General features: G+C 37.8%; 2 protein-coding genes across 5 annotated transcripts; both read left to right on the plus strand.

Moving 5' to 3' along the window:
- Window positions 1-1309: 1309 nt before the first annotated feature.
- On the plus strand, window positions 1310-7858 carry LOC121942523 (TBC1 domain family member 24-like). Of its 2 annotated transcripts, none has more exons than XM_042485748.1 (11): window positions 1310-1557; window positions 1755-1918; window positions 2018-2279; window positions 2443-2559; window positions 3557-3973; window positions 4091-4330; window positions 4884-5039; window positions 6218-6281; window positions 6764-6862; window positions 7003-7309; window positions 7385-7858. In XM_042485748.1, exons 1-11 carry the CDS (start codon window positions 1352-1354, stop codon window positions 7585-7587), a joined length of 2235 nt encoding a protein of 744 aa, XP_042341682.1. In that variant the 5' UTR covers window positions 1310-1351; the 3' UTR covers window positions 7588-7858. The 2 variants fall into 2 exon arrangements, with proteins under 2 accessions (XP_042341682.1, XP_042341683.1); XM_042485749.1 differs by having other exon boundaries at window positions 2446-2559.
- A 1308-nt stretch (window positions 7859-9166) lies between these two features.
- LOC121942464 (zinc finger protein OZF-like) lies at window positions 9167-12908 on the plus strand. 3 transcript variants are annotated; one of them, XM_042485680.1, is made up of 3 exons: window positions 9167-9241; window positions 10857-10914; window positions 11291-12908. In XM_042485680.1, exons 2-3 carry the CDS (start codon window positions 10866-10868, stop codon window positions 12409-12411), a joined length of 1170 nt encoding a protein of 389 aa, XP_042341614.1. In that variant the 5' UTR covers window positions 9167-9241; window positions 10857-10865; the 3' UTR covers window positions 12412-12908. The 3 variants fall into 3 exon arrangements, with proteins under 3 accessions (XP_042341614.1, XP_042341612.1, XP_042341613.1); XM_042485678.1 differs by having other exon boundaries at window positions 9178-9309; XM_042485679.1 differs by lacking the exon at window positions 9167-9241 and adding an exon at window positions 9359-9446.
- The last annotated feature ends 1548 nt before the right edge of the window (window positions 12909-14456 follow it).

The following is a 14456-nucleotide window of genomic DNA, read 5'->3' on the forward strand; positions in this document are numbered from 1 at the left end:
GTGTGGAGCCCACATATGAGATAAGTACTCATAGACGGTGTTATGTTTCAAAACCAAACAGTAGTTGTGTTTGGATCAAAACATACATGTGTTGTGTAGAATAATAGCATGTGGAAGACTTCTTGGAATAGACTCATTTGGCATTTTGATGTTACGCATGAAGCAGTTCAGAGAAAGAAACATGATTTCTCTCCTGTTTCTGATGACCTTATTTTGAACAATGAATGTTTTCATAGGTTTCCCTATTTGAAAAAAAAAATTAAATTAAAACTTCAGCCACTTGTTAAGTGCAAGATGGCCACAAATACAAGTATATTGTTACAAAACACAAATGCTTACTCATCAAATGTATCAAAGTAAAATACATAATACTGATATGAGAAAATGTATCTGATGAAAATACAAGTAATTTTTCATTTTAATATTAACATTCTATACACACTGATATTATCACATTTTAAGTATTTCGGTTATCTCAATATGGGTCTGACCCTAACACCCCACATAGGAATGATGAGCTCTGCCAAATTTTTACATAATTTAATCAGGGTATCGGAGGTGCGTGGCTGCAAATTCAGGGGTGACAATTAAAAGAGACACAAAACAGTACCATAACTGCGAAAAAGACACAAAACAGTACCATTACAGCTGAGTATGATACTGTACAAAATAGAAGAAGAAAAAGAGATACATGTTCTTGTATTTAACCCTTTGAAACCTTTGCAAGTGGGCTTGATATCTTTAAAAAAAACAGGGGGAGGAAATTAGCAGTTTAATTTTTTAAAAATGCCAAAAATAAGAAGAAATAAGTAAAAAAAAGAAAAAGAAAATACAAGAAAAGAATGACAAAATAACCACAAAGAAAAGGAAAGAACAAAACTAACAAGCAAATCACCTGAAAATGTTAAACTGGATTTTTTTGTAAATATATAATTATAGTAATCATAAATATAGTTTCGTGGACCTTTGTAACATATAAATAACTGTTACTTGCATGGCAGTTATTTCAAGGTTGGTCAAGGACACTTGGTCAAATTATATATTTCAGAAACTGCCTTTGTTTTGTCAAGGGATCTGGAAAGTTTTAGTCCTTGTACTTGATTAAGATGTCATTATGGATGCTTTCCAGATTTCTGAGAAGGAAACACTCCATGTTGCCAAAGTAAGAATAATTACTGGAACTTTTTATTTTCAGTGGCTGAGCTCACCACAAACAAACCAGACCACTGTACCTGTCTCACATGACCACAGCCCACAGGCTTATATAAAGCTCTGAGCCGCAGAACGTGCAGCTAGTAGCAGGAGACACTTCACCTTTCTGGTTGCATTTTGTAGGAGAATAAGACTTGAGATGATCGATGTTTCAAGAACGCCGGAGTTCTACAATTGTGGAAACATGAATTCAGTCTCGATGGTCACAACCTCGGATCAGGACCTGGGCTCTATGGCAGGAGGAAGAAGCAGGCAAAGGTCTCACTCCTATTACAGTGCGGAGGACTGTAAGAACTATGGTGTGCAGATGCAGACAGAGGAAACCTTTCTGAGACCACGATCCAGGTATGTTTTCATGCTTTTGTATCCACATGATGTGCTGATCAGACAACATGCAGCAACAGGCATATGCTTTAGGTTATGCAGATTTGTGTTTTAATATTGTGGTAAAACAGTCAGATCCTGTCTAACATTAAACATGACTGCAAAAAGGCACAATAATTACTGAACACATAATAAAAACTCAATCAACTGCTTCCCAGGTCCTTTTACAGTTATGAGACGTCAGAGCTACATGCCAACTACGACACCGGAAACTTTGAAAGGTCTAGCCCACTGAAGCAGAGGGATGGAGCTGGTGTTCGAGTCACCTTGAAGAAGTCCAAGTCTAAACCAAACAAGCATTCACCAACAAGAGAACTTAATGGTATTGAAATAATGCTTTTATAATGTATTCTACTCATAAAGTATATTTACAATGTTTAGGAAAGTAGAAATTGAATGGTTGTGGGTGTATTTTGCTCAGGCAGTAAAGGCAGCCTTAAGTCAGTGCCCATGATGACCATCTCTGAGTCAGACAACTGGGAAATTTGCTCCAGCTCTGGGATGAAGTATGGGCAGTTTGTGGACTGGGAGAAGATTGACCCTGAAGCCGCAAAGAAATACCAGCAGATCCTAAAGAGTGATCACCAGCAGCTGAAGACGATGGGCCGAGAGGGATTCTGGGCCATGCCCCACACACTGAGGGCCAAAGCTTACTATCACATCATCCACAGTATCAATTCCAGGTTAATATTGTCACATTATATGTTATAAATTGAACATTTAAAGTATATATTTTCTATCATAGAGATGTTTGCGATCATTTCTACGACTTATAAAATCCGTTTGTACATTTTGAAATACCACATAGTCAGATGATCTGAATGTCAATTGATGTTATATCTGCAGTAGGACCATTACTCCCGACCGAGATGTCCACTATGAACTGTCCAAGAAGCTTTTTGGGGAACAGAAAATTAGCACCCATCCAGTCCCAGAGTACATGGAAGCAGGAGAAATACCCAGGTACATTTATGGGATGATATTGGTTCTTATGCCATAGACATGTTGCTATGTAAAAAAAAAAAAAGAAGAAAAAAAAAACAATACAAACTTCAGAAATTACTCTAATAGACCCATTGTGAGAATGAGGCCCAATGTGTAGGGTATTTGGGTATACACTGGCAGAATAATATTGATAAGAATGTTTCATCAGTTTACAGTCACCTGGAGATAAGAATGGTTGAGTTTTCATTACCTTAAAATGAACATGTTTTTTTTTTCTTCATTTGAAGCAAGCCCTCTTCCAAGGAGTCTGCCATTTTTTCTATAGTAGCCCAAGAATGACAAACCAAACACTGACTCGAGATTGGGCCTTTGCGTTTTCATGTTTCGCATCAAACGCTGTGGTTCTCCTACATGCTTGCCACACGAGAGAAGTTTCTGTTCTGCAATCTCACCACTGGATTCCACTAAATCCTGCACACTTCAAAAAAAACAAAAAATACAATCCCTGTATTTACACAAGTCAGATGACATATATTTATACTTTAGTAACCATTGACCCCATGAGAGATGGACACCTGTATGCTTTACAGGTCTAGTGTGTAGGATTTAGTGGCATCCTGCGTGCCAAGGGTGTAGGAGAACTACGGGAAACGCAAAAACATAAAAATGCAAAACGGTGTGAATGGCCCTACCTAGAGTCATTCTAGGGTTTATCCATTCTGGGCTAGTATAGAAACAAGATGCCAGACTCCATGTAAGAGGACCAGCTCTATATGTAAATATAGATGGTTCATTTTGAGGTCACAAAAACACAGTTCTTATTTTCATTGGGTTATAAACAAACAAATACATATATCTGAATATTATCTTCCATTTTTTCTGATATATCTCTCTAAATCCTACACACTGAACCTTTAAGTGTTTCATTGTAATGTATGGATGTATACTTTAGCATAAAATTCTCACCAAGTTGAGCTTTAAAAAGTGTGTTGTGTCTTGCTCTTCTCTTGTACAGATACTGTCTCAACAAAGCAGGCCTGAACTCTGTGAAAAAGATTCTCCTTTGCCTTGGTCAGTCTTTCCCAGACATGAACTTCTGCCCCATCTTGCCCGAACTGGTCTCCCTCCTCCTTCACTTCAGCGAGGATGAAGCTGAGTGTTTCCACAGTGTGTCCCGCCTCATCTGCTACAATGACCCGAACAAACGTTACATCGACCAGACCTTCCTTACATACCGTGCTTCCTGCATGACCTTTGGAGACCTCGCTAACAGGTGTTGCCGAGGCATCCGTAAACTGATTGCCAGCTCTCACCAGAACCTCTTTGAGTTTTACTCTGATTGGACCATGTGGATATTCGCTGACCTTCCGTTCACATACGCCATTAGAGTGCTGGATGTCTACTTACTGGAGGGCTACAAGGTCCTCTACAGGTTTGTTGCTGCTGCATCCTCACACGTCAACAAAATCTATTAAAAATGATTTCATATGGTAGAACCATTACTGCCGAAAAAATACAAAACAGTATTTCACGGTCCTTCTTTCTATAGGGTGGCACTGGCTTTGCTGAGCCTCTACAAAGTATCCGTGTCATCGCGAGTGGCAGACGTGGAGGACTTCAGAACAGATATGAAAAGGTTCATTCAGAACATAGCTCGCCACTGCACCGCTGAGAAGCTTCTGGAAATGGCCTTCTTGATTCCGATGGCCACGCGGAGAGAGCTTAACCTCCTGTTCAATGCCAATAAGGACTCCCTTATGCAGAAAGGTGTCAGCACACATCAGAAGAGGTGGGTTAATACATAAACTGATAAAGAATTGGAAGTGAGAGACATATAAGAAACATAGACATAGAAATTATATCTGAGTATAATTAAAATACACTTTAAAAAATAAACTACTAGATATTTATCAAAGAGAAGTTTGTGTCCAAGCACCCTTAAATTTAGTTTTGACTGAATTTGGGAAGTTAAGGTAATTTATAACTATTTAGAATGATTAAAAGGTTTTCGTCCAGTGAATTTTATCTCAGTTCAGCTGCATTTGAATCATTTAGTTCATGTAACTAAAGGATTTAAGCACAACTGAGTTAGATCAAGTTTACATTTATTTGTTGTGATTCATCACAAAATTACCTCAACTTCTCAAATTCAGTCAACATACAGTTTTAAGGCACCCTGACGCTGCCTTTTTTTAGACACAACTATTTTCTTTCCAAATATGATTTATTATTTTTTATAAATTACATTTCATGAGGTGTTTTCATTGAATGATGACAAAAAGCTTACAGTTAAATTATTTCAACTTCATATTCTCACCATAGCTATTCTTTTGTCCCTACAGGCAGTTGGTTGAGACAGTAGACTTCAATAACTTCACCTCCAGTGTCGTGACAGGGACCGAGATGAGAGTCGTCTGGGCCTGGATACCTGAGCGCTTTGCCCTTTTCAGCCCCATTAGGCTGTTTAATACAGCTGAACACAGAAGAAGTCTTGCTTCGTAAGTTACCTTTGTTCAATACTTTAACACCAGTGAGAAATCATCTGCAAGGCAAAAAGCTAATGGACTGTTGCACCAAAGGCATGAATTATGACTAGAAGTTTATTTCATATCAAATACATTCATATCTTTCAAGTTTGTCTCGTAGTACTTGAATTGCAAAATGAGGTCAGGACTTCATGGATCAATAACTGCTGAATACCGTGTGCCAGCAGTGAAAAACAGATTCTCAGGTCCAGTTACATAACAGAAAGAGGCAGTGTTTTCACTGTCAACATGTTTGCTTTGAGTGTGAAAGTCAAGTGACTCACAGTTCAGTGGTGGTAAACATTTTTTATGTAGTTGATATTACCAGTTCCCAAGTGAGTGATTCCCTGTTTTTATTAATTTTGTAACACACAGTTAAAAAATATGGGATTATACGCATATGAGAAAGTGAGCATTTTTAAAAATAAAGGAGGGTGCTATGAAAAAATGACACTAAAAGTTATTTTAATTGTTTAAGTTGTGATCTTGTCTCTCATTTGACCCTTCCAGTTTCTCTTAAAGGAATATGTCACTCCCCAAATGGCTATTTACAATCAGTTACAATCTCTGCGTTACACTGAATTCCCAAAGAAAATGTTGTTTTTCTCAAATGCCTCAGCTGAAAATAGAACCCTACACCAGAGAAAAAATTTGATGACTTGCATTGAAAGGGGTCCACGTTTAACAACAGCAAAACTATTAAAACATCAATTTACTAACTCTCACAACTTGTGCAGTATAATCAGTCTCATTCATCTAGTCGCAATCTCAGTACTTCCCATGCAGCTTTCTCTAATGAGAAACTGATCTAAAAGTGAAACATATCTGTTCATAGCCAGACTCCACTGACAAAAACAAATTTTATATCACTGAACATGGAAGCTGCCGGTCTACGACTGTCTCGATCTGTAGTTTGTTTCCGTTATTTTGTGACTTTGCTTTACTAACCCTTTAAAACACCAACATAATTTTGGAGGATGAAGCAGTCCTTTAATAAGATACAAAATATACTCTTCCATAGATAAACAGAGCGGATAGGCTTAATGTTATTCATATACAGGCTTGGCTCAGTCTTCAGTTACACTGCCTGACTGCATGTGTATGTAGCTCACAGGCCAAACATGCTCATGTTTTTTTTTTCTCTCACATAGATTCTATTCACATGTGGAGGGACACGAACCAGCAGTCTTGATTATCAAAACTGTGGATGAAGAGGTAACGTTAGATAACATAATGGATATTGGGAATGTTTTGGGATTCATTTAACTATCAATTTAACCCTTTGAAGCCCAGAGTGACTTTACTTGTGCTGCTTTCAGAGGACTCTCACTAGTTTTTTTTTTAAAAACCTAAAATGTAATGAGACACTTTTTAAGAAATACTTCACAAATAATCTTCTAAATTAGTTGATTTAGAAGATTATTTTTAAAAAGCTTTGGGAAAATGTCTATATTATATTTAGAATAATCATAACTACATATTTCAAGTTATGTTACAAGAATTTTAAAAAAATTGTTGGCCAGAATTGAACATGGGACGTCCACTGTATCCACTGAGCCACTGGGGCACCCATTCCCCCGTTTTTGAAAGAAATCAAGGCTAGTTGCTAAGGTTTCAAAGGGTTAACTAAACATAATAACTGGTTTATTGAATGCACTTTGAATGCCACTGATAAATTTGTATTTCTCATTTCTCAGGTCTTCGGTGCCTTCCTGTCAACAGATGTGATAGAAAGAAGAAAGCATGACTCTGAGGGACTTACATACTTTGGGACTGGGGAGTGTTTTGTTTTTATGGTGAGACATATTCCTGCTTTCTTCCACTCAAATTCAACTCCTGTTCATAGAATCTGCTATAACATTCATCAAGTAAGAGTTTACTTTTGTTTTTTTCTTTATTATCATTCATCAAACTAAAAATATTCACACTCTTTCAGCTTCGTCCCAGCATGGAGCGCTACCAGCAGGCTATGGTCAACATTATGACCAGAAGAGCTTCCCCTCAGCAGGTTCAAAACAGCAGCAGCACCTCCTCTCAGGTATCCAATAATGGCTGCTCGCCCACCACCACCACAGGCACAACAACTCTGACCTGTCCTGCTGGAACCCCCCAGGACCCCAGCTACCTGACGATCCCCTTCACCGCCCCATCAGAGGAACCCATGACTGCCAAACTGCCAAAGAGGCCCAAAGAACAAGAAGCCTCTATGTTTATAGCAGGCAGTGACAGTCAGCTCCTAATCGGTATGCCAGTTAGACACATGTCAAGTCAACATTAAGCAGTGTGTATGCAGTGCTGATGTATGTGTCCTCTCCTAGGTGGAGATGGAGGCCACGCACTCTGCCTACAGGAAGACCTCGAGGGGGGATACTCGGAGTCTTGTGACACATTCAAGAGCAGCCCACTCTACAAGGGACGTTTCAAGATCCAGGCGCTCGAAGTGTGGGGCATCCAGAACTCTATTTCCCTTTCTCACAGCATTCCCTCCCAGCAAAGTAACAGGAGAGCAGCAGCCTTGTAACTTTGCATCTTTTGGTAAACACTGAAGAGTGGGACATGCCAGCAACAAGAGCAAGCATGTAGTGCAACACAGTGTATAGTGATGAATCCTAGAGAAACATAATGACAAAAGCGCTATGGTTTAACCTCCTATAAAGTATAGTTATTTTGCTGTTTAGGCAATCTGTTGGGGGAAAAAGCAATACTTTTGAAGAATGTAGGCTATATTGCCTGCATCTAGACATATATATATATATATATGTATATCATTTGTTTATGTATTTGATACACAATTAAACATCATGCACTTTCTAACATGTGATGATCAGTTGATCATTTTTTGTTTTGTTTTCTCAATGTCTAATAATTTATTCAGATATCTCTCACCTGTTGTGAACTTTAGATTTTTTTTTTGTACTGTGTATATAAATAAGTTTCATATTGAAAAGAAAATTATTCTCTGTAATCTCTGTTCAAGTTTTCTTATTTTATGAGTTTTTTCTTGAAATTTTTAACATGTCTAGCCTACTAATAATAAAGTGCGTAAATACTGTATGTCTTTGTACTCTGGTTTGTTTGCTGTTAAATTGATCTGATTAGTATCCAGTATTTTGTACAGTAAATGACACTGCACGGTCTAGCAAATGACCCAAATTAGACCTAACACTATAGACAGTGTTTGGGAAGGTTGCTTTTGAAACATAATGAGTTACAGATTACTAGTTGCCCCGTCAAAAATGTAACACTACTCAAATTACCTCAACAAAGTAAAGTGGCAGACTTATTAAATTGATTATTTTTCGAACAAATGTTTTGAACTGGGCAATAAAGCTGAAAAGCATCCAGAATTATAGGCAATGCCAAAAGAAGGCATTCTTGCACAGCAAAAAAAAAAATAAAAGCAAGAGAAAGGAAAGGAAAGGAAAAGAAAAAAAAAGAAAAGGAAAGAAAAGAAAAGAAAAAAAGAAAAGAAAGGAAAAGAACAAAGAAAAGAAATGAAAAGAAAATGTTATACACAGAGTTGTTTGTTTTTGTTTTTTTTTTTTACAAAAAAAAAAAAATACATTCGAATGTACCTTTGTAATCACCCATATTTTAGTTAGTAGGCTAAAGACTGTACATGGTCGATGAGGTCCTGTTCCTACCTGAAAACAAACAAACAAACAAAAAACAACCAGTCCATTGCAGGTTTAAAGCCTTTGTTGCGTTTAAGTGCTGTTGGACCTATTGGTCCGTAAGTAGAGAGGGTACACATTTCCACTGGGAAAATAATTATTTTTGGACTGTTTGACCGTTTATTTTCAGTGACAAAACACACAGAAACAGCTGAGAACAGAACCGATGAAAATACCAGTTTGTCTGGATTCAGTTGTAAATCAATGTAGGATTTGGACGATTCTGCTGTAACTTTGGTCCGCAGATTTTATTATTTTAAATTAGAAAAAAAGGAATACGGCACAGTATATGTATTATCAATCTATTACCACAGTTCAACGCTGGTAGGCCTAGTCGAGGTGACGCATTAACGAAAATGAAATAGGCTGATGAATAACTGCCAAATTTACGTGGAGCATCTGAATGTATCGCGCAAGTGGACGGGCTAGGCATCAACTCCACAATGCTAACGCTACTGCCTGTTTAGCAGGCTGCTGCGACTACCTATCTATTAATGTGAAGTAGGTTAAATTTAAAACGTTGCGGACAAAAGATATGACAACCTTCGGTTTTATGAAGTACTAGAGAGGTGGGACTCACTCTTATACGCCCTGTTGAATTGAAATGTTACACGCCTTTGTTATGGTAGCTAACGCGACAACAGCGTTAGCTTTAGCTAAGTTAGCTAACGTTGCCTAGCTATTTCTGTGTGCATGTGTGTCCCAGGTAAACAATCATCCACCCTTATTTTTTATGCCGTTTAAACAATACATAGCGTGCTTTAACCACGTGACACTTGTTTCTCTTCAATGACACAGGGTCATGCTAAATTCAACCGTTAACAAACATGTCAGCTTAGTTGCCATGCCTATTTGCAGATGTTACAAACAACATACAAAAAATGTGCTGTGGTGATTTAGCACTACTCTCCAATTTTCTCTATTTTTGTAATGCTAGTATAAGTGCCGTCTTATCACACTTCTCATCGTTTAGCATTGTTTCGTCTTCTTCTCTCTGTATTCTTCACAAGTAACACGTCGCTGATGTGCAGCTTGGTCACTTAAACGTCAGCATTATAAATAGCTAAACTAAATAGCTGTTTGGTTTAGCATATAAACAGTATCGATCTCAACAGACGATGGTGCTGTATAATGCCCAACTGTAGGCCTTTGTGGTTGCTTAACCCTGCTTCAGAGATGCTGGGTATCCACCTGGTGGTCACTCGAATATCTCTCCATGTTTCCATACCTGGTTTTATAGTTTAATTAGGTAATTTGTACAATTATCATGCCATATTTCAGTCAATGTGCAAAGCAGAAAACTTCCACATAGGACTGACTGAGAGGATAGCTGTGTTGTTCTGCTTTATATGCTCCTCTGCTTTGTCCTTATTACTCAACTTCATCACTTTTCTGGTAGTCAGTTGGTGAGTTCACATATTTATGTCATGACACCAGCTCTCTGGATCTTTGGACATAAATGTGCTAAACTGTGAGTTATGATCTCTTAAGCTTAAGAGACAATTTTGCATGGCAGTTAGAAAAATTGTTCTCACTGTAAGGATATATTAGTAATCCATTGTGCATATTTTGATGAGGAAATCTTTTACTTGGCTATTTTTATACCCTTTTAAGTTATTGTAGACTGATAAATCAGCTAAGCCGAAATATTGGGAGATATAAGCTTGCTGCAAATTTATTGTTTTGGTATATATGTTTCCTAATAAGTAATAAGACATTGCGGTACAGGAATGTCTAACTTCAGTTTATTGTCATTTATAAAGTATCAATATAACATCCAGTAGTTTGTCTACAAGAGAACTGACATGTTGATTTTCCAATAGTAGGATGTCATGCTCAGTATTCATCTTGGTCAGAACAAAATAAAAAAACAAATTGAAAGGATCAGGATCAAAAGTGTTTTGTTCTGTGTTAATGTTGGAAAAATAATTGCTATATTCCAATGTATCATTAGCAGATTTTTTAAAACTCACATCAGTTTCTGCCTCACAAATACAGGGTCGGTGGGGTGATGTTGTACATATTTTAAAACACCAACACTAAATCACTGCTCCTTAATACCGATGTCAGTTTTAATTTCTCTGTTTTTGTCTGTTTATGTGTTGTATGTGAATAGGTTGCAGTCATGGGCCCAGACACTGCATCAGTCCCTAAAACAGAACCTTCAGAGGAAAGTAAGTGTTGAAGCTTCTTTGTATTTTTATATTTTTGGGTCAACACTGAAGTAACAAATCTCTCACTCAAGTGACGCTCAGCATTAGATCGAAAGATACCATAAAAGTGTTATATTGCAGGAAATTGAATGCATTCAGAATATTAAAACAAGCCTGAAACCTTAAACAAGTATTATGTTTATTTGGCATGCTGGACTCACTAGTTAGATTTTTCCTCTGACAAAATCCAGCACATAAATAACCAGAACTCATTTGTGTTTCCTCTGGCTTCAGTTTTTTAATCATTATGGTCATTCATAAATAGTCAGGATTGTATTCTGCTGATATTTTTTCAAGTCAATATGTTAATCGTTCATTGTATTTGATTGTTCCTCAGATCCAGCCGAAGTCGTCGTAAAGGTAATCTCAGAATCAGATTCCAACGATGCTTCAACCTCCACTGAGCCTGAGAGCTCCAAACGGCCTGAGAATAACATTTCAGACAAATGTTACCCCTGCTCCGTCTGTGGCAAGACATTTGACAGACCATCAAAGCTAGAGAGGCATAAACCTGTCCACACGAGGAAGCCAAAGACGGTTCATCAGTGTCAGCACTGTGACAAGATTTTCACGCAGGAAGAGAAGCTGATCCGACATCAGAGCTGCCACAACCGGACTAACCTGCACCCCTGTCCCGACTGTGGGAAAGTGTTCAACAGGCCTTCAAAGTTAGAGAGACATAGGCGCACCCACGCCAAGAAACCCAAGGTGCCTCATCAGTGTTCGTACTGCATGAAGACGTTCAGTAAGCTGAACAAACTTGTCCGTCACCAGCGGATGCACACCGGGGAGAAACCTTTCACCTGCTCGGTCTGCGGAAAAGGATTCTCCGAGGCGGGTCACTGCAAAGCGCACGAAAAGACGCACGAGGAGCAGCCAGACAAACCTCACTGCTGCGCCGACTGCGGAATGTGTTTCTTCAAGGCGTCAGAGCTCCGTCGGCACTTCCGCTCCCACACAGGAGAGAAACCTTTCCGATGCAGCCTGTGTGAGAGCTGCTTCTCCCGCTCAGAGGGACTAAAAAGACACATGAGGAGCCACACAGGGGAAAGACCGTTCAAATGCATCATCTGCGCTAAAGGATTTTATTCTCGACAGGATTTGAATATTCACGGATTGACCCACTCGGGAGAGAAACCACATCTTTGCCCTGTGTGCGGTAAAGGTTTCTCACAGCTGGGCAACATGAAAGAACACGAGCAGAACGTTCATATTAAGTCCGAGAAGTATATTTGCAATGAATGCGGGGCGACCTTCACACGGTACAAGTCACTGACAAAACATCAGCGGACACACACAGGAGAACGACCCTATCTGTGTCTCACTTGCGGTCGCCGATTTTCATGGAGCCATTCTCTTAGCAGACACCGGAGGACTCACACACACAGACAGATGGCTATGGACACGTCTAAAGACATATTGAGTTTTGAAGGACCCTCTGAGAAACCTAGCAGTTGAAAGTAAAAGTAAAATCATCACAGAAGGACATTTTATCGTGAAGATATCCTCCTGGAGCCACAATCAAGCTAAAATTTACTAATTGTAGTAATTTGTAGTGCATTAATTTTGAAGCTTTGTGATGATTCATCTCTATGCTTGCTTTGTTATTTGTTTACAAAATATCAGTTTGGATTTTTATGTACAGGGCTCCAGATTAGTTGTTTTTTTAAATCCCAACAGTTTCACTGATCCAAGTCCATTAATCTATCTTGGCAGTTACAATAAATGTTTTGTTACTTGGCTGAAGATAGACTGTGAGGGTATTTGAGTACACTGCTGTATGTAGTAATGCGCCGTTTATATCTTCCTTTATGACAAATCTGTACTTGCCTTTAGAAAGTGTGGAAGAATATCTCATACCAATAAATTTCTGTTTTTCATCAACCAAATGATATATCACAACCAAAGTTGCCCTGATTTGACATGGAATCAAACTGAATAACTAAATAAAAATACCGACAGTGTCCTTGTAACTGTATGATTAAAGGGTAAGTTTGATATTTTTTACCCTTTTTTCCCATGTTTTTGACTTTAAATGACAAATTATGAATAGCAATTATTAAAATTGGTCGAGAATTGAGCAAGCAGAAACAGGCTGCTGTGGAATCATTCTGGGCATAGGGTTAGGTCATGTTTGCATGTGATTTCATGTCCACTAAATATGCTTATTTTTGTCACTGACAGGATGAGATTAATATTAAGTGTTTGGCAATTTGTGGAAAGGATATATACAGAGATAGATGTTTTTGTTTAAGTATAAGATCATTTTTATTTAAGGAGAAAGTTAAATAACATAGCCAGTTCCACCAGGTTCTGTTTAAATTAACACTAATTTTAGGGTTTATAGAGCCAGCATATTTTATACTCCTAGCTGGGTGAATTAAGGGTTTATTTCAACCAAACCAGAGATGGTGATTGCTGCAACAGTGGAAACAAAGGTGGTTTCTGTGAGTTTTATTTTGTTTCTGTTGACTAAGAAAGAAGCCTGTTTTACGAAAATGAAATTAAGCTTCATTTAAATGGAGGCCGGTGGAATTCACAATTGCAGTTTGGGGTGGTTTTTGGTAAAACAAAAGGATCTTTTATCTCCATAGGGATATTTTCCATGAATCTTAAAATAATAATCTGAGCCTGTCAGTGGCAAAAACAAGTACTTTAAATGGATGTAAGTTGACAGTGCCAAAAAAACCCCCCGATTGTTTCCATTGCAGCCTGTTACTGGACCCATTTCAGAAAATGTTTTTCCCATTAGTCACTGAAACACAGCAACATGTGCAAATAAGGTCCAGGTTGAAAACAACACAGAAATCGGCATTGATTGAAGACATCAAACTGAAGTCTCGACTGAATGTGAATAAATATCAGCTTTTCAATAGCAGTTAACTTCATCTGATGAACTTTGGTACCTCACAGAACAAACACAAATATTAACCAGCACAACCAGTAGCTGGTTAATATTAATCAATATTAATATTAATATTAATGTTATTAATAGCTCAGTGAGTTTCTTATTTGAATTCTGTTAGCCAATTGCCCATATAAGCAGTTAAATGAAAAAAAATGAAAAAAGAGATAATTTTTGTGTTCCTGTGTCAAATTATTCCATCTTAATTATTTTTTAATTAAAAAAACACTTAATAGAATGGTTAATGCCATACTGAATCACAGAAGAAAAGTGCAGTTAGATTACTCTGGGTATCTTACCTCTCATCACTAATGTGAAACACCTGCTGTGAGATCGCTGACGATGTTATGGCCAGATGTGCAAGATCTTAAAATCATAATTGTTGAATAGTGGTGTGACCAGTAGAGAGCAGCAGCATTTTACTTCTGGTGTGAGCTGTGTAAAATAAATAGAAAAGTCTGTCCTTTTCAGATTGTTTTTATTTCAGTTTGATTTTATATAAATATATATCACATATAGATTGTATAGTTATGTAATCCATTGATTTTTCTTTGTGATACTGTTTACATATCTACATACATGGTAGCTTACTGTCAAT

The sequence above is a fragment of the Plectropomus leopardus genome, chromosome 4 (assembly GCF_008729295.1).
Source record: "Plectropomus leopardus isolate mb chromosome 4, YSFRI_Pleo_2.0, whole genome shotgun sequence".
Taxonomy (NCBI): Eukaryota; Metazoa; Chordata; class Actinopteri; order Perciformes; family Serranidae; genus Plectropomus; species Plectropomus leopardus.